Source organism: Pituophis catenifer, unplaced genomic scaffold (assembly GCF_029215685.1).
Source record: "Pituophis catenifer annectens isolate HBS135680 unplaced genomic scaffold, rPitCat1.0.hap2 SCAF_2, whole genome shotgun sequence".
Lineage (NCBI taxonomy): Eukaryota > Metazoa > Chordata > Lepidosauria > Squamata > Colubridae > Pituophis > Pituophis catenifer.
Genome location: NW_027256882.1, coordinates 208,868,151 through 208,893,909, shown reverse-complemented (window position 1 = coordinate 208,893,909; position 25,759 = coordinate 208,868,151). Strand labels below are relative to the sequence as shown.

Below are 25,759 nucleotides of genomic sequence, written 5' to 3'. Positions count from 1 at the left end.
ATATTACCCAGTCATTCTGAAAGTCATCAGGAAAGTTATACTGTGAAGATAAGGAAAAACCTTCATAAAGACTTGACTTCTTTTCCTAGTAGTTTTTGCTCAAAATAAGTCAGATGAAAACCTAGCTTCTAGAAGGCTTTACTGATAGTTGAGTTTGATTTATTATTATTAGTGGTTAACGTACTATACCAGGATTTCCTGCCTTGCTGCCCATCAGGTTCTCTGCCTACCTAACTTTAATAATATCAATAATAATATAGGAAGCTGGTATATTGCAGACTAAAGTACTAGCCCTTAATCTTCACTTAAAAAATATAAATCCATTTTAACAGTTTAAAAAATAAAAACACATATTATATTAACTATGTAATTTGGAGTTGATATTGAAAAAAAATCGATTGATTTGAGGAAGCAGGTAAGATCCTGATTCCTATTATTTACACATTGGGATTGACTTAAAATTTATCTTCAATTTTGCCCCAAACATGAATTTTTAAGAAAGAAAAAGCTCTCTACTGATCCCCAGATCTGCTTTCTCCAATTAAATTAACAGGTACAGATGGATGTAAACCATTAACATGATGTATGTTTTGAATTAAAGACACTTGTTTATCCATAGATCCATCCTCCAGTATCTTAAACTTAAATCACAACAATTAGAATTGTTATGATTCTAAAGCTTGATCTTGAACAAGATACCAGTGAGTCTGTTTCACTTGTTTCACTGTTTCAATTTCTGACACCTTCTGAGCTCACTTGGCTTGAGGTTCTGACTCTTTGACATTCTTCAGATTCACTGAATCAGCCCCATGACTACAACAATAGCCCCTCTGATTTATAGAAACCAATATATCCAAAGTGGTTTCAGCTCTTTTAAAACCATATAGATGGCAGATTATACAATACATGCTGACCATATTCCTTATGCTTATTGGATGCATACATTTTTATCCCAATCTTCTTTCTCCGAGAGAGTTTCATTCAAGTGAATACAAGCATAGCCTTAATTTTTGATCTCCTGGCTAAACACAGGGAGGTCAGGAGGAGGACGGGGTGAAACAGAAAACTGTAAATGTTGGCTCAATAAAATCTTCTACACAGTCTCAATTACATGTTTCAGCAAATTGTATAACAGTATTAACACCTCTCCAAAACTTAATCAGAAGCCCCCATAAAATGTTGATTATATCATGCACACTCATACGTATGCATGTAGGACACTCTAGAATCTAGATTATACCTTCTGATTTCAAAATGTTTTGATTTCAAAGTTTGCAACATCTATATAGTGTACAACTGCACATTGGGGGAGGGAGGGTAAACACCACAGAACTCACCAAGTACAGCTTTGATTGTGCTCTGCAAAGCTTAAATGTAATTATAGTGATTATGTATTTCAATACTGATTGTAACACATCATTTTCCTAGCTTTGCTGTTAACACCTGAGAATAAATTTGATTTACTTGATAATGCACACATGAAATGGGATTTGTATATGAAAAGAAATACGTGGTATTTGTGCTCCTTTGAGCATCTGCTTCAGTTCCAGAGGGGGCTTATTGAAACGGGGAATATTCTAGTGATTACATGCAAAAGCAAATATGCATCTCAGAAGGCACTGTTAATTAGTGCTTCTGAGTGACCTTCAAGTTGGGTAGAGAAATGTACAGAAAAAAGGTTGAGAGATAAAGGAGGGGGAAAAAAAGCTAGAGCTTTTTTTGCATCTTATCATGTATTGAGTAACAACGGCATTCATTACAAACTCGAAAAATTATAAATGTCATGATTGCAAACTATACTCTTCCTCTCCACATCAAAACTGCCATTTCTGAATTACTGCACTGGAGGCATTTCTAACCCATAGCATCAAACAGCCATACTCCTTGTCCTATCCACCACTGTCTGAGATAGCATCGGTTCTTCCTGCTACATCTTTCAGTTTTTAGACTAAAGACCTGCTTTCCAATTTATATACACCATGATATGAGAGACCATAAAAAAGCTGTATCTATGAGTGAGTACATCCATTCTATTCAAAATTTGCTCCAAGGTACTTAGCATATGCTTATCATACCTGAAATCTCAGGGCCAATGAGACAAATGATTGTAGCCTGGCTGAAGTCCTCAGGCTACCTAAGATCAGAGTTGTAAAAAATTTGGAGTCTGTCTAGTTCAACTTTTGTTCATGTAAGATATATATATATCTACAACTTTCTTAACTAATATATTTCCAATCTGTTTACTGTTTACATTCATCCAGGAAAAGATAACTGGTGTTGATTGTAACATATAACTTAAGAGCAATATTCGTCCCATCTTTAATATAAAAACAAACTCAGATATGTGAATTATCTATAAGATCACATGAATAAAGAAGTAAGGTGAATTGGCTTTTGTAATTATAAAAACAGAGCAAATCCAGATACATATGATTAAAAATCACACTTGATTCTATATGGAAAATGTTTCGCTTTCATAGCACTTGACAAGCAATATGTGCTTTTACCTCTGGTCATTTTTCCTTTCCCTGTGTGTGTGTAGAACTGAAGCTGCACTTAAATCCAAGAAATGTGTCTGATGTAGTGTGTACTGCAACTATAACATATTGAACATATTGACCAATTGGAATACTACCTACCATTCTCCTCCTTCACTTATAAAACTATGCATTGGAGGATTCATTTGATCATATAACAGCTGAATATATGAGCACAGTGTAACAAGTATGTGAAAGACAAGTTAATAAGGATCCATCAGAGAGCCAGGTATAGTGCAGTTGGTACGGTGGTCAAAGTATCAGAGTAGAACTGACAGACTGTGAGTTCTAGTCCCACTTTAGATATGAAGCCAGCTGGGTGACTATGGGCCAGTCCCTCTCTCTCAGCTCCAGGAAGAAGGCAATGGCAAACCACTTTTCTTTCCAAGAAAACCACAGGGACTGCCTACATAATTGCCATGAACTAACCCTGACTCAAAGGCACATACATTACATACACATACACCCAAAGCAAAGTTCCATAGATGAGGAAGACAGAAAGTAATGCAAAAGTATGTTCTGCATACTATGTAGTGTAAACTCAGCCATGAAGAGCTCATACAGATAGTCTTCAACTTATAACAGTTTGCTTAGTGACCATTTGAAGTTACAATGGCACTGAAAAAAGTGACTTGTGACTGTGTTCCACACGTACGACTGTTGCAGTAGCCCCGTATTCACATGATCAAAATCCAGACTCTTGGCAACTGACTCATATTAATGACAGTAGCAGTGTCCCTGGGTCATGTGATCACCTTTTGCAGCCCTCTGACAAGCAAAGTCAATGGGGAAGCCAGATTAATTTAACAATCTTGTTACTAATTTAAAAGTTGAAAAATCAACGGTTAAATTGATTCACTTAACAACTGTGGTTAAAGAAAAGGTTGTAAAATTCACTTATTGTTTAGCAACAGAAATGCTGGGCTCAGTTATGATCATTAGTTGAGGACTATTTATATTCAGTCTCAATGTGGGCATGCATATGTAGCAACTATCTTTAACACTTTAAAGCAGTCACATCTTTCCCCAGATTCATATAACAGCTGCTGTAGAATTCTGGGAACATATGTGGTTGCTTTTAAGATGTTGCAGAGTAAGTTATGTTTGCATTCTTGTGTGCACTGAACCAGTGGTGGGTTTCATATTTTTTTACTACCGGTTCTGTGGGCATGGCTTGGTGGGTGTGGCAGGGGAAGGATACTGTAAAATCTCCATTCCCTCTCCAATCCAGGGGAAGTTTACTGCAATTTCCTCCCCATCAGCTGGGACTCGGGAGGCAGAGAATAGATGGGGGCGGGGCCAGTCAGAGGTGGTATTTACCGGTTCTCCGAACTACTCAAAATTTTCACTACCGGTTCTCCAGAACTGGTCAGAACCTGCTGAAACCCACCTCTGCACTGAACCACCTTTTGGAGATTGAACCTGAAAGTGCAGTCCATTTTTCTATGCTTCATAGAATTGTTTCACACTGGACTGGGACAACTTGCTGCAGCCAACTCACCACGGCCAACTTGCTGCGGGACAACTCGCCATGGGACAATTTAACAATTCAATTCAATTATTTAAAATAAACAAAAAAATATTTTAATTTTTGTCATTCACATTTCATTCTGTCTCTCCTTTTGCATCCTTTTTAAACATGATTCTATTCCACCATTTCTCTGATATTAATGTAACTCTTGTCTCACAGCGAATTGTCCTGCGATGAGTTGACTGTGGCAAGTTGGCCATGGCAAATTGTCATAGGCCCATTTCACACATACAGTCCTTTTAATAGCCAAGGTGATAATCAAGAAAGTTATGAAAAACTAGCAAAAGAGAAATGTATAATTTTCAGTCCTACAAATGTCCTTTGAAGCATTGTTGAAGCAGCTGGCCTTTTGATGTTTGTGATAATTCACAAGCAATTATTTACAAGCTGCCACACCTGGAATGGAACAGCCTTCCTAAATTTAGAAAAATATTTTTTACAGGCAGCTGCAGAAGGTGTCCACTGAGCCTCCCTGAACTCTGTTCAGGCTTCACTGTAAGAAGCCAGAGAATTCAAGTTCACACATTTACATGCCATTCTGAAATTATTCCTGGGAAGCCAGTTAGTCATTGACTTAAGAGGACAGTTAAGCCATCTATTAACACACTTGAATTTCTACCTCATCTAATCCGAGGGAGGAAGAAGATTGTTTAGTGCATTTTTAATCTCAGACTTGATACCATTTTGTAGCCCTAGAGGTGGGCAACTCATATCTATTACACTCAGATATCAGCTTTGCTGCCAGTGAATTTTGAGCCAAGAAATATCAGCACAAGCCAACCAAATAGTTTTCTAATTTTGGAAGAGAGTACTTATATGTGTACTAGACAAATTTCCGTATCTATGTCTCTACGCATAGATAAAACTTGTTCACATATATATCTATGAACTTCAATAGATATATATGTATATATTTCACATTCTTATCCATCCTATATCTATACCACGGAACTGCTATTGTTCAGCTGAAGGTCCCTTTTAACAGAACTTCATATGAAGATATCATTCTGAAAATAATTTTAACTTGAAGCAGAAATTTTGGTTTGGAACACCGGCAGAAATTAAAGAATTAAAAAGTAAGGATAGAAATGTGGTACATTCAAATTTTAAAAAGAATTCAAGGAATTAGTACAAAACAGTAAATGTATTTAAAAGGCAGTGATCTTTGCAACTCAAAGAGATCACATTGTGTGCCAAAATGCATGACCATGAAGAATATCTTTTCTTGAAACATGGGAACCAATTAAGGACGCGTACCGAGGTACCGCTGTATAAGCTTAAAGTAAGAAACTTTGTATTTCCACTAGCTTTTGCTAGAATATTGCTGTTAGCAATGGTACAATTACGCCATATGACTACAAAGGGAATCTCTAATTTAGAATAGAACAGAATAGAAATTTTTATTGGCCAAGTGTGATTGGACACACAAGGAATTTGTCTTGGTGCATATGCACTCAGTGTACATAAAAGAAAAGATACGTTCATCAAGAATCATAAGGTACAACACTTAATGATAGTCATAGGATACAAATAAGCAATTAGGAAACAATATCAATATAAATTGTAAGGATACAAGCAACAAAGTTACAGTCATACAGTCATAAGTGGAAGGAGATGGGTGATGGGAATGATGAGAAGATTAATAGTAGTGCAGACTTAGTAAATAGTTTGACAGTGTTGAGGGAATTATTTATTTAGCAGAGTGATGGCATTCGGGGAAAAAACTGTTCTTGTGTCTAGTTGTTCTGGTGTGCAGTGCTCTATAGTGTCATTTTGAGGGTAGGAGTTGAAACAGTTTATGTCCAGGATGTGAGAGGTCTGTAAATATTTTCACAGCCCTCTTTTTGACTCGTGCAGTATACAGGTCCTCAATGGAAGGCAAGTTGGTAGCAATTGTTTTTTTATTAATTTAAATGTTTTTTATTTTTTTAAATTTTTAAATTTTTAATTTAATGTTTAATTTTATTAAGTAGGCATAGAATACAGAATTACTTAAGACAGGAAGAAATAATGTATGTAAGATAAAAGAATGGGACTGCCACACCATAGTCAGCCTAGCTTTTACTTATTGTTCTTTTTAATCTGAATCTTGGACATGGCTCAGACTGATAGCTTCATACTTGATTGAACTAGATTTGGTAAAAAAGAAAAGAAAAGAAAAAGTAGAAATAAATATATCAGCCTGTCTCCAGGCTATTATTTTGAGATGTGCATTCACGAGTCTTTCATCCTTGCTTACTAATTTTTTTATTTAATTAATCTCCAGATTAATTTGCAGAAGAATGCACAGATATTACTCATTCAAAAAAATATTTCTGTAATTTATATGCCACTGAATTCCACACAGATTCTGAGCAGCTGAAAAATGATGCAAAAATAAAATATCAGGGGAAAAAAATAGAACCTAAGCTGAAAACCATTATCAGCCAGTCTTCCTATTAGAAACATTTTTTGCATAACAGCTTTGGAAAATCCTGCCGCTTATTTGCATTTGCAGCAAAAAAAGAGAGAAAAGTTGCAATAAAAACTGTTTTCTTTTTTTGTATTATCCACCTATTTATCTCTTCAGCATTCACATTTATTTCTGTTTACTTTAGCTCTTTATAGCATAGGACATGTTTTGAATACAGGTTCACAACCGTTAGGATGTTTTTTTAAGAAGAAAGAAATTTGAATGAAAGCTACAAGCAATTAAAAAGGTAGGTTATGTCCCTATTTTTAAAGCTATATCCTTTTCTTGTAATCCTGAACCTCATTTTTATGACACAAAGAGGTCATCAGATTTGCATCTTAGTTATGATTTGAGATGCCAGCTGAATGCTGAATATTGTGGAGGTATAAGAATAATAGTTGGGTTGATAATCCATGGCACATACAGTCCAGCATCCTTCTCCGACATGTTTATTATTTATATAAATATGTTTATATTTATTAAATCTGCATTACTATTAATCTTCTCATCGTTCCTATCACCCATCTCCTCCCACTTATGACTGTACGACTGTAATCTTGTTGCTGGTATCCTTACGATTTATATTGACTGTTTCCTAATATGATTTGATTGCTTATTGCCTATGACTATCATTAAGTGTTGTATCTTATGATTCTTGACAAATGTATCTTTTCTTTTATGTACACCGAGAGCGTATGCACCAAGACAAATTCCTTGTGTGTCCAATCACACTTGGCCGATAAAGACTTCTATTCTATTCTATCTATGTCGAGTAGTTAACATGATGAGCTAGAACCAGAAAGACAAGATTCCAATCCACGGTTACAGAAGTTCACTAGATCACTCTTAGCTGATCCAAGGAAAAATAAAGGGGGGAGCAATATGTATGCTGTGATCAGATTTTGGAGGGAAGGTGGGATATATGTCGGATGAATGAATGATTTGCTCTGATTTGTTCTGAGCATGGCTTTCAAAAGGAACAAGGCACTGCACACAGCTCTACCACCAAGACTGCTATGTGCATTTGATCTGTTCCATGCAAAGTCGGACTTGGGATTTAACGGCTCTTTGCTCAAACATACACAGAATTTTCTGTATCGTTAGAAATTCTACTTGCTAAGACTTTCCCAGCAGTACTGGTATAACCCTGGGCAACCAATTTTCCACAGTGTTTTCTTTCTTGCTGAAGTTAATCTAATATTTCAGAGCGTCCCAAGCTATCTATAAAGATTTGCCCTCACAAACGTTTCACAAATCAAGCCAATTCTATTAGACTTACTAAATTCAGCAGCAATATGAATTTGTTAATGTATGAGAACAATAAATAAACAAATGGAAACAATGATATCACAGAGAATGTGTGGATTTCCCCTTCCTGGGCATGAATGAGGGTGATTGTTTGTGCTCCCTAGACTCCCTCCCTCCCCACGGTTGTTATTTTTGCACTATGCACGTTCTGGGGAAATGATTCTCTACTTCGCCTGAGCAAAGTACTACATAAGGACTCTTCATTCATTGGCACAAATAGTGGGTATTGTGCAGACTCTGTGTTTTCTTTATGCATTACATGTTCTGCAAGAGGCTGCGTTCTGCAATAACCCCCCGGTCCTGTTGTACAGCTATGGACACCCTGCGTTATGCATCTCTGTAGGGCTCCATTGTGTTCAGTGTAACCATATTCTAGTCAATGAGACACTTGATCCTTTTTTCCACTGGCGTCATCCACAACTATGCATGTGGTAAATACTATTTGTACTTAGTTACTAAAATGTATAAGATAACTGCACTTTTTGGCACATGTTTAAAGGTCTATAAAAACATATTACTTTGAAAAGGGGGACTACAGAATTAGTGGCTTACTAAGCTAAATGTGATGGTAAACAGGCACTAAACATCCTCCTAATTTTCCCAGTTGCCAGGGTTTGCTATCTATCTGGAAGGTTGCAACATATGAACATTGGGCTACAAGTGGCTTGCTCAGTCTTGGCTATACTGTACATATGAGGGGTTCTCAAAACTGCAGTTTTTCTTGGGCCCCAATGATGCAAAAATTGAATAGTAGTTTCCATGTTGAGCCACTTTTCTAAAATAAGCCCAAGGGTTGGCATCAACATTGAGTCCAAGTAAACTGCTGACGTCTTACAACTGACCAAAGTTTAAGCATAGTCTTGGTGAACAAAGGGGTTGCATTTGTTTTGCCCATTTCAAAAATCAGCTTCAGCCAGAGAAACAGTTTATTAAGCAGCATTTATGACGATTCCTATTCAGTACCGAGTTTAAGAACTTCAAAGAACAAGAGTTTAAAAGGGCTGATCAGGTTTTGTCAGATAATCAGTATGAAACATTCAAAGCCAATAAATGGAAGATTCCTCCAAGTTCTACTTGTAATTCAGCAGGCCTTAAAGAAATTTCAGTATAGGATTTGTCTTCTTCAAATGAGTTAGCATCTTTTTAAAGATCAGATGTTAACAAACACAAAATTAAGTATTGCAAAACATGCATTTAAGTAGCAAATAATGACTTAACCTGCATGACTTAGAAGTAGGATTATCTATAGAAGAGCAATGGGGAGAGGGAGAGAGAGATGGGGGGGGAAGGGAAGAGAAGGGTTTATTTATTCCCCGCTGTTTGCCTCAAATGAGTAGAAACTCAATTAGTATCTGCAGAACACAAATCTACTGTTGTGATAAATGAATTAAATGGAAATTTAAATAATGTAAGACTGTGCTTGCAATAATTCCAACTCTATTGGAAGTCAGAAGTAATTAACCCAATTGTTGCAACTTAATCAAAGTAAATTTTGATCAATTAAAAATACCCCAAACACCTTATATCTATTATTCATGATAAGCATTACAATAGCAGTCATGACTTATAAACTTCATGGATATCAGTAGAAGCTTAAATGCTGTTAAATCAATTAGACTTTTAATACTTATATATTTAATAAAGCCCTTAACTCTGGCAGCTCATACAGTTGCAATGGAATGACTCTCCATGTCTAACTAATTCTAAAATGTTTTGGTCATAGGTTGCATATCTTGAAATCAGTAATTGTGTACTGCCTGGACATATGAACAGATTCAGTTGTAATTCTCCTCTGATACAAATTTTTTTGTAACATTAATGATATAAACATATGTGAAGTATCTGGGCTGTGTTAAATCCCACAACATTCAAACAATTCTATTAAAGGTAGTCCTCATTTTGCAACTACTTGTTCAGCAATTGTTTGAAGTTATAATGGCACTGAACAAGGAGACTTTGTCCAGAAAGTACCTGATGTTATGGCTGTCGCAGTGGACCTGCAGTCACATGATTGCAATTCAAGGCACTTGGCGACTGGCACCCAATTTATGACAGTCAAACAAGTCTCATGGTCACATGATCACCATTTTTAACCTTCCTTGACTTCATTATACTTTCTCCAACAGAAGCAGCTTGACTTTTAACACTGGAATATACTCAGTGATGAAATTCAAATTTTTTTACAACCGGTTCTGTGGGTGTGGCTTGGCGGGCATGGTGTGGCTTGGTGGGCATGGCAGGGGAAGGATACTGCAAAATCTCCATTCCCATCCCACTCCAGGGGAAGGATACTGCAAAATTTTCATTCCCACCCAACTGGGGCCAGCCAGAGGTGGTATTTGCCGTTCTCAAGATTTCTGCTACTGGTTGTATATGATAACAGCAGCGAGATTACTGATAGGTCAATATTGGAAAAATGAAGCTATGCCCACTATTGAAGAATGGACTTTGAAGATGACCAGTTTTGCAGAGATGGCGAAGATTTCAGCATATTTAAAAGATCGGACACAAGAGACTTATGTATGGGAGTGGAAAAAGTGGATAGACTATCTGCAGAATAAATATCAAACTAGGAAATATCAGATAGCTTTTAACTGAAAGTATTATATAGGGATAGAATAATTGAACTTTGTGAAGATGTGAAAAATATACAGGGGGTGGAGGGGTTCAAGTTTTATGAAATGTGATTTTGATTTGGATTATATTTTGTGGAAGTCCTGGGGGGAGGGGAGGGCTAGAGGGGGTTAGGGAGGGTTGGGGGGGGGAAATTGGGGAGAAAATGTATTTGTAAAACTTTTTCAATTAAAAAAAAAAAGATTTCTGCTACCGGTTCTCCAAACTACTCAAAATTTCTGCTACCGCTTCTCCAGAACCTGTCAGAACCTGCTGGATTTCACCCCTGAATATACTGCATGGTGCATTGCAAGCCAGAATAAGATAGCTTCTTGCAACTGGTCACTGGGAGGAAAGCATGAAGCTGTCATATAGATATTTTATTGTATCTATATTGTATCTATTATTGGATACATCTTATCCAAACTATGGGTACACAATGGTTGTGCAGCTGTCATTTCAGCGGGACAAATATTTAATTTGGTTTTTTATATTGTGTTTAAATAATATTAGCTAACTTGCACTTTGTGGACAAATAAATGGATTGGAATACAACTCCTCTTTGATTTATATATTTTCCCCAATTCTGTAATGTAGTTCTCACATTAAGAATTATATTTCAAAATATTTTTATCGGGGAAAACTGAACACAGAAATGTGGAGTATGAAAAAAATATTAATGAAACTCACTAAACTTTTTCATTATATGAACACTTTAAAAGCTGAATGAACCTTAAGTTTTTGAATAGAGTAAGGACTAATTCTTACCCATGAACTAGAAATAAGATCTGGTGTTACACCAGGTACAGAGAGTTACTGCCAATTTAGTTACTAAGTAAACATATTTGCCACATTTTGTTATAGTACCAAGTGTGTATTCTAAAATTCCTATGTATCAGTAACACTTAATGTTTTATAGCTGCATACAAATCCCCATCATCACTTCAAACATAGTAATTCATACTTAAGTACTTTACATGTACTTAAAATATAAAGCTTTCCAATGCTGTACATTCAAATTAAATAGAATTTGAGGAATTTCCATATTGTAAAAAACCTGCAGATTGGACATGATTTTAAAGTACTGTGAAGGAAGTTTAAGAGGTAAACTCCCAATTTTCTACATTATTCCACAAAATAACAAACCATTTTATGGGGAAGATAATCCCAGGAGATAAACTGGCATTACAGCAAATACACCATCGAAAACAAAAGTGTTTAAGGAAAGTTCAATATAAACCACAGTTTTCCCATTTAGTATTATTCTGTATTGTGTAAAAAAAAAAATCCATCCATCATACTAGGTAGAAGTAGGTAAGAGGTTTAAATCCAGCATGTACATTAGAATTTGCAACTCAACATACTGGCGGCAGATCTCTACTTCTATTTTAAATTGAGATTCATACATTCTATGAATATCAGATAATTGCCTAGCTCAGGCCTGGTCAACCATGCTGGGTTTCTTAGAGTTTTTGGAATTCATTTGTCCCAGGTCATTTAGTGTTTGCATCATCACATAACAAAGCTCCTGTTTTTTTTTAAATCAAAATGCAATTTAGAGCTGTCAACCCACTCATTCATTCAAAACCAAGACTCATTCATATAACTGTTGCATTAAGTAATTTCTTTCAGATCCACCAAAACAATTGTACTATAAATAAAACTCTAGTTGTCTATCATATCGCATTGAAGAAAATGTTTTAGTAGAAACAATTCAATTATTTTTTTAAAATAATTTTATTAAGCTTTTTAATAGTTTAAAAGCAGTGTATATATTTTAAGTTGAAAGTAAGGATAAAGAAAAATAATAAGTGAAAAACTAAAAGGGGAAAAAAGAATGTCACAAAGAAGTTTCTTCTGATTGTCTTAATAACACTGGTTATTAACACTGGTTTATGTTTTACTGTCTCTAAGGTTCATCATAATTTTCTTCTTTCCATAATCTATCCTTCCTAATCATCGAATCCAAAAATCACAAGTTCATTTCTTTTTTTTTTCCCCAACAAAAAATTGATAATGAAGAAACAATTCAATTCTTCAGCCAAAACTTAGTGAGCTATGCTTGCAAATACAGTCATCATGTATCTTACAACTAATTATTGGAATCAAGTACTATATACCTTGATCCTAGAGGAGTGAAACTATTAGTTTTCCTTCATACTATATTTAGTCATCCAAACAATCTTTCTCCAGACATGGGAGTTAACAACTTGGTTAAAAAAAAAAAAATCCAAAATTCTCTGAATGACAAATTCAGTTTTCCTTATTCAATTCTTGTCCCACACAATAAAAATGTCAGCATTTATAAAACACATAGGCTTTGGGAATATAGTGCATTATTTGTTTATGTAAGTTCTTTGTGTCCTGGTAGGACTTTGTCAAATATCAGTACTGAACCAACTTTATTTTATTATTCATATGCTCTAAATATTATAGGATTGTAAATGATTGGTGTTTTAAAGGGCTCTCCCTCTGGACTTAACAAATTCACAGGGAAAACATTTTGGTAATATACCATTTCCAGAGGATCACCCTGGATGCTTGCTTCAAAATCAGGCTCTTTCAGTGCCATTATTTGTAAATTTTAGTATGTCTTCTATAATATCTTGATTAGAAAACCAAAACTCTAGCTTCATTAACTAAACTTTTCTTGTCCTGTTCTTGTTCTACAGTCTTTCACAGAGGAATTTCACTCATATTTTAAAACTTAACTCTTCTAATAATACTGCTATTTGCTTTTCTTGCCAAGTCTGGAATATTTTCCATTCGCTCTATGGCATTATTCCAGGGGAATTATGTGTGGAAAGAATAGCCAGCATCGCAGCTGGCATTTCTCCCCTACAGCGTCTCTGGAACAATCCCATGTTGTGTTGTAGCACAATTCTTAAGAAGGTATTCTAGGAAAAAACAAGATGGTAGCCCCAGTATGTCCCTCCCCAAGTCCTGCTGTACTGCCTCATCGTAGTGGAGCGGAGGGTATTTATGGGAGGGATGAGCAAAGAACATACTCTGAGCAGTATTTTTCCAAGACGTGGGGGGGTCATCCCACATGCCCAGTTAAAACAAGCATCTGCATCTACGATCAAATTCAATTTGAAATTGATAGAACATGCTATTTGGGATTGGAGACTGGAATGCTGAAGTTGGAAACACAAAAGAGAAAATGTAGTTTTTTGCAATTTTTTTTTTTTTTTGCAAAAAACTGGAAAGCAGACAAAATCCCGTTGGAAGGAGAGATAATAAAGAAAATTTTAGAATGTGCAGAAATGAATAGATTAACACTGAGAATAAAAGATAAAGAGGAATCGATGTATTTCAAGACATGGGGAAGTTTTTATGATTGGTTAGAAAAGAAACATAAATAAAGATAGAGAGAGGAAGTGGATAGGGAAAAGACAAGGAAGAGAAAAGACAATAAAAAGAATAGAAACTCAGATGACGCCTAGGTAAATGGAAAAGGGGGAGGGGGGAAGAGGAAAAGTCTTACTATAAAAGTATACATGAATGATAAAACAGATGTAATTATTAAACAAAAAAGAATTTGAAATGAAGATACAGTATATATAAATAGAAAATCGGGGCTGCTCGAATACCATTCTAGATTAAGTTGAAAATGGATACAAGAAAGGAATGGGAAAGGAGAGAGGAACAGAGAGAGAGAAGGAGGGGAGAAGAGAGGAAAGGAGAGAAAGGGATAGAAGAGAGGGAAAAGGAGAGGAAGAAAAGGGAGGGGAAAGAAGAGTAGGAGAGAGGGTTAGAAAGGGAGGAAGAATAGAGGAGTGGGGGAGGGGAAGTAGAAGGGGAGGAGAGGAGGAATGATGAAAGTAGAAAAGGACAGAAGAAGAAAGAGGAGGGAAGAAGAAGAGGAAAGGTTGTGGTAAAACAAAGAAGAGGAAATGGTAAAAGAGCAACCCCGAACAAATAAAAATGAAAGTTAAAGGATAAAATGGTCAATGATTAATGATGGATAAGAGACTGTACACTTAAATATGTTTATGAGAAATAAAAATAAAAAATTGTATGGAAAAAAAGGAGAGAAAATGTAGTTGGATTGTACGGTTTTAAAAATCCAAATTCAGCAGGGGACCAATTTATCCATTTCTGCTACTCCAGGAACTTCTTCATAACTAATGTAGTCTTCAAACAATCAAAATTAAGCCTCTATATATGGACGTGACTAGATATAGAAATCAAATTGAATATATTATTGCTTAAAAGAAAGATAGAGGGACTCAATTAAAGCATCAAAGACATGGCCAGATGTTGACTTTCCTGATCCTAAAAGCATTTTGCTTTGTTAGTTAGGAAGGGTATAGCAAGAACAGTACTTTACCTTTCTGATTCTACTGTTAATGTTTTATTTTGTGTGCCAAGAACTGCAATGGGTTTGTTGTTTCCTGCTCATTTTTCAGGCCATTTTTTGTGCAGTTTTTTTCTCTTTTATGTTTCTTGTACTTTGATGTATTTCTGTGGCCTTGCTGTTCTATTGCTCTCTGTTTTTATTCATTCCTCAAGTATCTTTTTATTCTATAGGGACCAAATTTCTGCCTAAAAATGGGAGATTTTACGCTTTATTTTAACTCCTGCAAGCAGTTCTTTATTCTGGATTCTTCTTCTTTTGTGTTTCTTCCTTAGATTTCAATGCTAATCTCTCTTTTTTTGGCTAGTTTAAAGATATTTTGCAGGTCTAATGTAAGAGAAGACAAGTTTCCTCATTTAGCCGAGTGGGTTGGCAGTTGAATTTTGAGGTCCTGATATGCCTTTAAAGAGCCATTTTTCAATTTTTTAAAATCTGTCTTTTTTCTTCTTCTGCAGGTTCCTTTAGTTATTATTTGTGAAGAGTTTGTTTTAACTAGAAATAAAACAATATGCATTTAGTTCATAAAGAGTGGCAGCACGTAGCAACCTTGGCTGATCTCTAAGGCTAGGAAGGTTTGAATTTGATTAATATCTGAATTAATAAAGTGGTATTTGAAGTCTATAATGCCTAGAAAAAAGTAACACAGAGAAGCAGCAGCAAGAAGGATGGAGTTAATGGGGTACCACTGAGGATCTGAAGGACCTAGTTGGAGAAAGCTTATTATGGACAAAATCTATGTACTAAGAGTAGAAAACAAACTCATGGCACATAAACCATCAATCAATTTATATTTGGACCAGAGGCCATCAAAAAATCTCAAAGCTCCAAACTACACCGATATGATTAAAAAATAACTCTAGAAGAAAGCAGTGGCAAATTACTTTTATCTAGTCATCAAGATAAATTATGTCCACATAATTAACAGGGATTGATCTCAACTCATGGGAGATTTCATCTTAGTTCACTTTTGCAGTTTATATCTTCTTTAACATACAGATAAAAGTTTACATGACTTGGTTCTAGAATCTAGATCACGTAGCATTTACAATAATGCTCTGTTCAGATTGCTGTGATTTTGCCACACCTTGGATATTTTTCTCAAAAAGGGATTCATATAATGAATGATACGGAGATACAATTTTCTGAGTAACCATAATATGGAACAATAATATGAAAACAAGGTAAGAGTCTTTCTGAGCATGCTCATAAGTCATAAGTTCTCATTTTCACTGAAATCCTATAAAAATATCTTCAAATGTAAACCCCTCTGATTTTACTTTCAAGCAATATATATTTGTACCTTTAGGCCTATTCAAAGTCCAGCCAGAATTCCTATTTTACATCAGGTATGAGTTATTTATGCATTTTCTTCTTGATCTTCAGCTAATGAGAGTGCTTTTTTCCAACAAACAGATTACTAGCCAATTCATACAAGTTCGGCAGCATGCACTGTTTTTCAAGCTATCCTGCATTTCAAGAGCTGATGTGAGTTGCAGTTCAACAACTCCTGGAGACCACAGGTTATAAATGTAATTAATAAAAGTTATATCATACTTATTTTTTAACCATCCCCCAATGAAATCATTAGTTTATTCATAGATAATGTCAGTAAGTCACTAACCTTGACTTTGTTGTTTTTAATTTCCAAGCATTTTTGTTTTTACATCACACTGTTTTGTTTTGCATTACACTGACAGTATAGTTTACAAGAGGGCAAAAAATGGGCCTCATTCATTTATCCAAGGTAAAAAAAACAAAAGATGTGGGACCTACCTATGGATGTTGCCTTCAAGCTTTTTCACTTTCAGCTCATCTTCTTCTGACTGTCTCTTCCTGGCTTCTTCCTCGGCCGGAGAACTTGCAGGAATTCCCTGCATTAGCCATTTTTCCCGAAGAGCTTTTGACTGAGTGAGAGATAACAGAAGAAAGAAAGAAAGGGGGAAAAAAGCACACAAGATATTAGAAGTGACATTAGAAGAATTCTGCTCCTAAATATTTAATAACCCTTCTTAAAGCTACCGGTTAGTGCTTTCAGCATTAGACTAATTCATGACTCCCTTAAGAGACTAATCTAGATCCCTGCTCAGCCAAGGTGTCACATCTAATTTATGAACAAAAGGGCTGTTGATTTTATGTCCCGAAATAGTTTTAATTTGCAACAGTCAGAAGACAAACAGATAAAATGAATCAACAACTCAAGGATAGAAATTCTGAACTAAGCTGAAGACTTTTAAAGGGAAAGGGAAAGAATTACATCAAAAGAGAACTAGCACATCCAGCTATGAAGTAATTTTTAAACAAGCAAACTGGCATGATTAGATATAAAGAATGAAATGAAACCTATGCATGAAATTGTGTAAAAACAACTATGCCTGAAAATGATGCAATTAATGGAAAGCATTCCAAAGAAGTAAGAACAATTCCTGACAAATGGTACATACTGGCAATCTATTGGCCCAAATTAGTTGTAAATGTTTCTTTATAAAACTTATGCCATCCATTCCATTGGCTCTAGCTTACAAAAAGACATATACTGTACATGTTCAAATTTGTAAAAAAATGTAAAAAATGTAAAGCCAATGTTAAAATGAAATGAATTTATCTATCCAATGTTTTATGAAATTCTTTCTGGCTACTCTCCATACATGAAAGATTTATGCTTGGTTAGAGTCCAAATACTGGAGAAGTAATAGAATGAACACGGGTGACCTTAGTCTGCAGCCTTGTTAACATATCTATGGATTTTGACCCAAGCTACAACAATTATGAGACAAGTCCTAATCGTGTACGATAATGGTTTACATTTCCAGCAACAAAGCAATCATAACTGACTCCTCTTTGATACTGTGAGGTATCCAACACACAAGAAATAACCTAATCTGCCGCACTAGCTACTTATTATAGAGCCAGTTTCATGTAGTTGTTAAGGAACCAGGCAACTATCTGGGGAAATGTGAGTTCTAGTTGCATCTCAAACATGACTGAGCCATACACTTTCTATCAGCCCTAGGAAAGAGGCAATTGTTCTGAAATCATGTCAAGAAAACTGCAGGAATCAGTCCAGGCTATCATCAGGAGTCAATATTGGCTCAAAGGAACCCAACAAACAAAAAACCTCCTACATATTAAGTTTTAATGAACAAATCTAAATTCAGAGTTTTTGAAATAACCTGTCACTAATTTGCAAGAACAAGATAATCAAACTTGTTATTCATTTGCATCTTTTCTATTTAATAACATATTTGCATTCCTTATCTAACTTTGCTTTTTTCTGTACAAGAAATATACATTTCTCTTATAGAGATATTTCTCATAATATCCTACAGGTAACTCTTCAAGCATTTGTTATATTTTCCACATGACAAATACTTAGTGGGTGCTATGTCATTAAATATCTAGCAGCATAATAAACACAAGTAGGCCAATGAAAATTATCATAACTTTATTGGAGGCCAGAGTCACGGCTGATTAACAATGCACATTAATTGTGAGGAAAAATAATTGTTTCTTTAGAATAAGGTGAGGAAGCCTTTGGAGGAGGAGTGCGGGCTGGCAGAACTTTCGCCTCCCGTAAGCTGGGCCAGTTTTGGAAATGAGAACAGAAGACCCAAGCCTGGTTTAATTAAACAGACACTGCTACAACCATGGCCCATAATGTCAGCACAGCCAGCTCCAGTTCTCCCAGCCTCTGCCTAGGCAGTTTTCCCAAGCGGCGCAGGTTCTCCTAGGGATCAGAATCATGTGCTAATGATTTTAATAAAGCTAAGAAAGAAGGAAGAGGCAGATAGTCATCCTAATAATATCAAGAGAAGAATGGGTCTAGAGCACAGTTTTTTTGCATTGAGTTATCCTATATTGAATTGTCCTGTGGCAAGTTGTCCCTTGGCTAGTTGCCCTGTGTTTAGTTGGTTACCGTTTGGTTTTATTCGTTTAGAATGAACTATATTATTTGAGGGTTGTTTTTTCACAAGCATTATTATGAAATGAACTATCCTCTATTCTATACTTGCACTAAATTTTATTTTTATTTTTTAAATGGGGAAATCTGACCTTATTCTTGTTTAAACTTCATTATTGTAATTTTAGTCCTTTCCTCCCAAACTATCAAGGTGGTTTTGAGTATTACTTCTAACTTCTGTGAAATCAATTATCCTACTTAATTTTGTATAATCTGAAAATTCTATAAGCTTCCCCTCAGCTTCTTCATTTAAATCATTAATGGAATATCAGAATAGAAGAACTGAGACTAATCCTTGTGGTGACCTGTTTGATAGTTTTTTCCAGTTTGATGAGGAACTATTAATGAACCCTCTCTGAAAACATTTTTCAAGCTATGGATGAACTTAATTGTCAGAACCACATTTACTTAGCTTGCTAATTAGCACATGATGCAGATTTTCCATAAATGCTTTACTGAGGTAAAAATGCATACGTTTATGGCATTTCTACAATCTATGAAAGAACTTGCTAGATAAAAAACAAAATTATTATAAATCTGGCGAGATTTGTTGTCAACAAATCCATGCTGACTTTGGTAATTATTTCCAAGATTTTTACAGCACTATTTCACTATTATTTGCTCTAGAATCTTCCCACATATTAATATCAGATTGAGAGGTTGGTGTGCTGAATCTTCCTTTTCTCTTTTTTTAAAGATAGAGAAACATTTGCCCAAGTCTCTGGTATTTCATCGGTTCTCCACACAATGTTTGGGACAGATAATCAGCTAATCCTTCAGCACTTTAAGATGAAATTCATTTTGTCCTAGAAAGTAAAGTTTTCAATCACAAGCTTCGGTCCTGGCTGTTTAACCTGTATTTCACAAAGTCCTGGTGCATTTTTTTGTTGGAAGAAGAATATTGAATTAAAAAAAAAAAGATTTTATTAACTGCTAGCATTTTACTTTCAGGTTTGTGCTGCTTACTTTCTTTTCTGATCTGACCCTCTTTCCATTTTCTATGTATACTTTTTTGTTTGTTTATCTCAGTTTATCTCTTCCCCAGAAAGACCAGTTCAAATTACTTACAGTATTGGAAAGCAAATCTTAATGACAGAATGTGAAAAACATTCCTTATTGGAAAAGTGGTGCTAACAACAAAGACACAAAACGGTTTCCTGCTGGAGTAGACCTCCAAGCATAGCTAATTTAAAATAATTTTGTTATTGTCAATGTGTGAAATTAGGCATTTTATAAAATGCCTAGGAAATCTATAGAATGCCAAATATGGGACGGCAAGGTATGAAACGCTTAATATTTCACACATTTCCAATACTGGTCTTTACCTCTTTCTTTTCAATAAGAAAGCCCTGTATTTTATTTTGCATTTCTTCTTTCATTTTCATATACATCTTTTCAATAAAGGGTTAGGGTACGGTTAGGGTTAGGTCATGACTCTTTTTATACTTTGCCTGAAGAGTTCTTGCCATTCTGCATAATGCCTAGGTATTATATACAACGTCTAGGGAAAGTATATAGTATATTAAAATAACACAGGCATTTCATACTTTGTGTAAAAAGTCACACATTCTATAGATTCCTAGGCATTCTATACAATGCCAGCTTTTCACACATTGCATTTAACATTTTAAAAAGAAAGTTTTATTTGCTGGCATTTATAATCCATATTCTAGGATCTACTGTTAGAGTATTAAAAACAAATATATTAAAAATGTATACAGTATTTGTTGCATTCATAACCCAGCTTTTCTGAAGGCCACATACTCTCTACTTCTATCCTATTTTATTCTTATAAGAACTCCATGAACAACTGTCACTCATGAGGTTCAGCGCAGGCAGGAATCTGAACATGGATTTCTCAGGCCCAGCTTAATACTCTAACCACAACACCATGTTATCTAGCATGACGAAGTCCATTAGGAAGTGAAATCCCACAAAGAAACAAACAGTTCTATGGAAACAAGTATGCAAGACCTCAAACATGGAAAACAGTTTGTGAATTTCACTTAGTTGAATAATAATGGGAAGACATTTTCTACTATAGAAAGAGCATTTTTGGATTCATGCTACTGTTATCTAAAGAAGTGTTAACAAACTGTATCAGCCAACAGCATAGACATGAAGGTAGTAGCTGCTTAAGGATTCCTGTAATGAAACAAAATCTAATCCGTCCAGGAATGAATGCATATACCCTCTCAATAGATAAGAGTTTACATTTTGGAGATCATTTTGGGTATTGATTTCCATCCAGATCTACCCACCAGCTGCTGTTGTTTACAGAATATCTAACAGAAGCAGTGCTAGAAAGCTAATTGGCTATGGCTTCCCCTGGCAAAAACAAGGCCACATGGAACAGGCCTAGCTATTATAATCTCTCTGGTACCAGAAAATGACTGCATGGCCTAACTCCCAGGAGGAAGCAGCAACAGATAATGTATCTGGAGGTTGACCTGGCATAGGCAGATAGTAGGATTTGAATACTAAGCTCTCCACCGCTTCACATTTTGTTAACCAGAGGCAAATTAAGTTGCAATGGAACCTTTTAAAAGAATTTTTCAACACCTCTTCTGCTCGTTTTTTTTTTTAATTAAATGCTTGTTGAGCAATTTTTATGGCATAGGCAAGCTATTATAATTCATATCTCCTGTCCCTCATAGCAAGACATTACCGCTGTGGGCTCTCACAATGAATTGAGAAATGGGCCAGGAAGGACGCATCTTTGGGCAAGGAAGAGGATCCTTCTTTCCTTTCTCTATTCTGCAACATCCCCAATTCTAGCATATACTCAAGACAACTGGTTAATCTTCTCCTGTTCATTATTCTGTTAATAAGCACAGATTTGGACCATTTTTCCTCTTTAAAAAAAACTCAACTAGGTCAGGAGTAGAAGGATGAAGATCTCCTTCAGCTATTTTGGGAATGTGCATGTCCGTTCCCACTGGGTTAGTGTAAATTCTTTCCCAGAGCCTGAAAAAGTACAGGAAATGATGGAAATGAATCACCAAGAGAAATGGGAATATTCTGATGATACTATTGTGAAATCAAAAGGCGCAGATCAGAAGCAATTTAGCTCCTTGGAAGGAGGCATTTTGCTCACTCCCAACCAATTTTTGCTGTAACAGTGGCAAACATATATGGAAAGATATTCACTGGGAGCTGCACTGGCTCCCAGTGATCTTCCGGGTGCGCTTCAAGGTATTGGTTATCACCTTTAGAGCGCTCCATGGCTTAGGACCCGGGTATTTATGAGACCGCCTTCTGCCACCAGTAGCCTCCCACCGACCAGTACGCTCCCACAGAGAGGGGCTCCTCAGGGTGCCGTCGGCTAAACAATGTCGGCTGGCGGCCCCCAGGGGGAGAGCCTTCTCTGTGGGGGCACCTACTCTTTGGAACGATACGGCGGATTCCGGATCTGCACACTTTCCGCCGTGCCTTAAAGACATTTTTGTTTCATCAAGCCGGGCTGACCTGACCATACTTTTTAAATTGTTTTAATTTTAAATTGCTAAATTATGGGTTTTAATATGGGGGTGTTTTAACTGAGGGCCAAATTAATTTAATTGGTTTTTAATATTGTTTTAATTTTTATTTTTTCTGTATTTTATCTGCTGGCTGTTCACCGCCCTGAGTCCTTCGGGAGAAGGGCAGTATACAAATATAATAAACATAAACATAACATAAACTTGAAGCACATCACACAGCTCACTGTTCTTAATTTAGCTGAACCAATGCAAAATAAAACCTGCTCTGAAATATATTGCCTTCTCCTCACATATTAAAGAACTAGAGCCACCTCTCGATTCAACAGTAAGCACAGATTTTTTTTGCCTCGAAAAGATGAAAAATAAGTCAGTGAAACCATTTGGGATCTTTTTATTTCCCCAATCTGCATGAAAGCACCGCATAGGCCAAAGTATTTTGACCCTATTGCTAATATGTGTGACCTATTGCAGCTTTTCTCTGGTTTAATTAAGATCAGCAGCCCCTTTTAGGCAATGGTATAGAACAGTGTTTCTGAACTTCAGCAATGTTAAGATCTATGGACTTCAATTCCAGGATTCCCCAGATGTCCCTACATCTTAAAATTGCTAAGGTCTGGAAACAATGATATAGAAAACCAGTGTGACGTAGTGGTTAAAGGCACCAATAGGAGACTGGGAGTTTTAAAGTCTAAGTCAGTCTCTTTTTCTTCTCCTTTTTCTTTTCCTTGGGAAGGAGGAAGAGGAGGAGAGGGGAGGAAGGAGGAGAAGGAGAAGGAGAAGAAGGCAAGCTAGTTCCAAAAATCTTGCCAAGAAGCCTACAAGGGAATCTTGTCCAGTCACTCCCAAGGGTCAAGATTGACTTGAAAGCTTTTTTTTTAAAAAAAGGAGGAACAATGGTGGAATATGTTATTTAATGATATCCAGTCTCTTGGAGACAAAAACGTCAATCATGACAATTCAGTGATATTATTTTAAAAAAGTAAAACAGCCACGCACAATTTAATATTTTAAAAATGTGAAGATAATGCAGTTTTAATACAACTGTGCATCTCTTGTAGATTGATTTTTTTTTTAATCTTGCAGTTGGGGTCATTTTTGTTGCAGGACTATTTTGGGCTTCTCCTGTACTAATCTTCCTGTATGTGCCAGCGACCCCCAAAGAAATGCTGATTATATTTAGTGGGACTAATGAAAGACCTTTTCAGTGGTTGCAGTTGGTATCTGGCTGACTTGCACAGGAAATTGGTGCCAATTTCTTTGTGGTGTTCCAACAGCTGGGGAAGCCATTTTTATTTTATTTTTTTCCTGCATTTCAGTTTAACCTTTTTTCAAACACTCTATTTTAAGTACTTTACATTTTCAGTAGCCATTTAAATATAATCATTGAATCTCCTTTGTATTTTAATGTCATGAAGGCTTTGTTTAAAATTGCAGGTTTTTTTTTTTATGTTTAACTTGTGATCAGTAATTACCACGGTGCTCTGAAGACAATGGGTGTGAAAAAAAAAATGGTATCAAATAAATAATTATATGCTTTCAGATTTTTGGGGTTTTCAGTTTTTAGTTACGTTGCTATATTATTTTTAATGGATAAGCACACATGCACACAAATTCTTTCCTGAAATAATGCATACTGCAAGAAAAAGAGATAGGAACTACTTGATAATTGCTAGCACCACAGGACCAACATTTGGCTAATGCGGCACATTTTAAAGCTCTCAGAGTCTTAACAAATTGATGCCATCAAGCGTATTAAATATAAGTTATATTAACCACTCTCATATTAATTCAATGAAGTAATTATAGACATCACACGCATGTCCAAAAGTTTCTTCAGAGTGATGATGTTAAAAATATATGACACCCCCACCCCCCTCTTCAAGGCGGGGGTGTCTTGAGGCCTCTAGTATGAGGCACAGATCAAAGAAAATCACAAAAGCCCAGTAATGTGAGATTGTATAAAAAAGAAGGAAGACCTACCTGAAGGCTTCTATGAAACAATCAGGTTCATAGTTTTTCCCTTCCTACCTTCTTTCCATGTTATAAGCAACTCAGAAACCTTCTAAAAGTGCAAGTAAAAGATGCAGAGCACCAAGCTGCGTTCAGCAGGTTTCTTGCTTATTGTACTGGATTCCGTCCTCCTGTTTCATCCTCCCGTTTCCCCAAATTTTTCTTCCTCTGGGAAAGAGGTCTCTCTTTCTTAATCTCATTCTTAAGTTGTTCCTTAATATCTTTCAACTTCATTTTAATGTTTCTCTTTGTTATTCTTAGCACTTACATTATTTTTGTTGTTGTTTTTCAGCTTCCCATCACTTGACACTCTTTCTCAGTGCCTACATATCCTGGCCAGGAGAGGGAAAAACTAAGGAGGAATTCCCTCACATTGGAATTTCACTGACATGTGGGAAGGCAGGCAGATGGCAGAGCACAGATGTTTGTGGAATGAAAGGCAGGACACTCGCAGATATTCCTCAACCATCTCCTGACAAAGCTACGTATAAGCATACTGCACCTCACTGATGACAACAGAGTTTTTCTTCTTTGAAAAAAAGGAAATGAGAGCATTATCTTCTTCCAGCTGAACAAGAATAATCGAGTACACATACATATGCACAGAAGAATTCATTAGCATCGAACCACTTTTAAAAAAGCCTAAAGATCATGGTCTATAAAAATCCATAAATTTTTAAAAGGTGATATGTTTCTATCTTTGTGTGTCAGGTAATCACTGTTTTCGGCAAAATATCACTAGGTTTCAGATAGTGGTTGCTTTTCGCCATTGACCTGATTTCAATAATTTAATACAGTATATCTCTAGCCAAAATCTATGGAGGACTTTAGTTCTGGAGTAACTTTTAGGAGGCAATGTAGATGCTCCCAAAGTGAGTAGATAAAGGTGAAGAAAAGGTGACACCATTTGCTACAGATCTCTGGCATACATCTGCTTTGTGTTGGGGAGGCATTATTTTCCTCCTCGTGCTTTGTATGTTTATCATGCCAAAAAGCTTGGCTGCCAAATACAGTATGAAATGTCTCTCTACCCGTGATGTGAATGGGCAAAGGGCCATTAAAATTAGAGCAGCCATGCCAAATTAGATCTGCAATACATCTGACCTAATGGCATTTAGTTCTTTGTCCTCCCCATACCTCAATGATCACAATGTTCCTGAACATAATAAGCAAGATGCACAAATGCATCCTTTCATGCTGACAGTAATGGTGGGAATTTGATCTTGTGAGACCATTACACAAAAGAGTCTCCTAGACAGCTTTAACTCAGCTTGCTTGGCAAGAATGACAAAACAAAATCAACAGATGACACAACAGCTTGCAATATAAAATGCACATAGGAAATGGGGTTGAACATTATCTTGAATGTTCTTCGCGTTTATGATGTGGGATCAAGAAAAAAAATATGTATTTGGATTTCATAGTTGCTTGGGTGAAATCCTCTGGAACTACAGAAATACATTTTTATTTTATCCAGCATCAGAAACTCATTGTATTGTGCTAAGAGA

The 25,759-nt window shown here is 35.9% G+C and overlaps 1 protein-coding gene across 3 annotated transcripts in view; it reads right to left on the bottom strand.

Annotated features, from left to right (window-relative positions):
- Positions 1 to 25,759, bottom strand: part of PALM2AKAP2 (PALM2 and AKAP2 fusion) — a 253,616-nt gene that overhangs the window by 160,803 nt on the left and 67,054 nt on the right. For all 3 annotated transcript variants that reach the window (XM_070938551.1, XM_070938554.1, XM_070938552.1), the window contains one exon: positions 16,575 to 16,705. In XM_070938551.1, the coding sequence (XP_070794652.1) occupies positions 16,575 to 16,705 (131 nt within the window). The remainder of the gene's footprint in view (positions 1 to 16,574; positions 16,706 to 25,759) is intronic.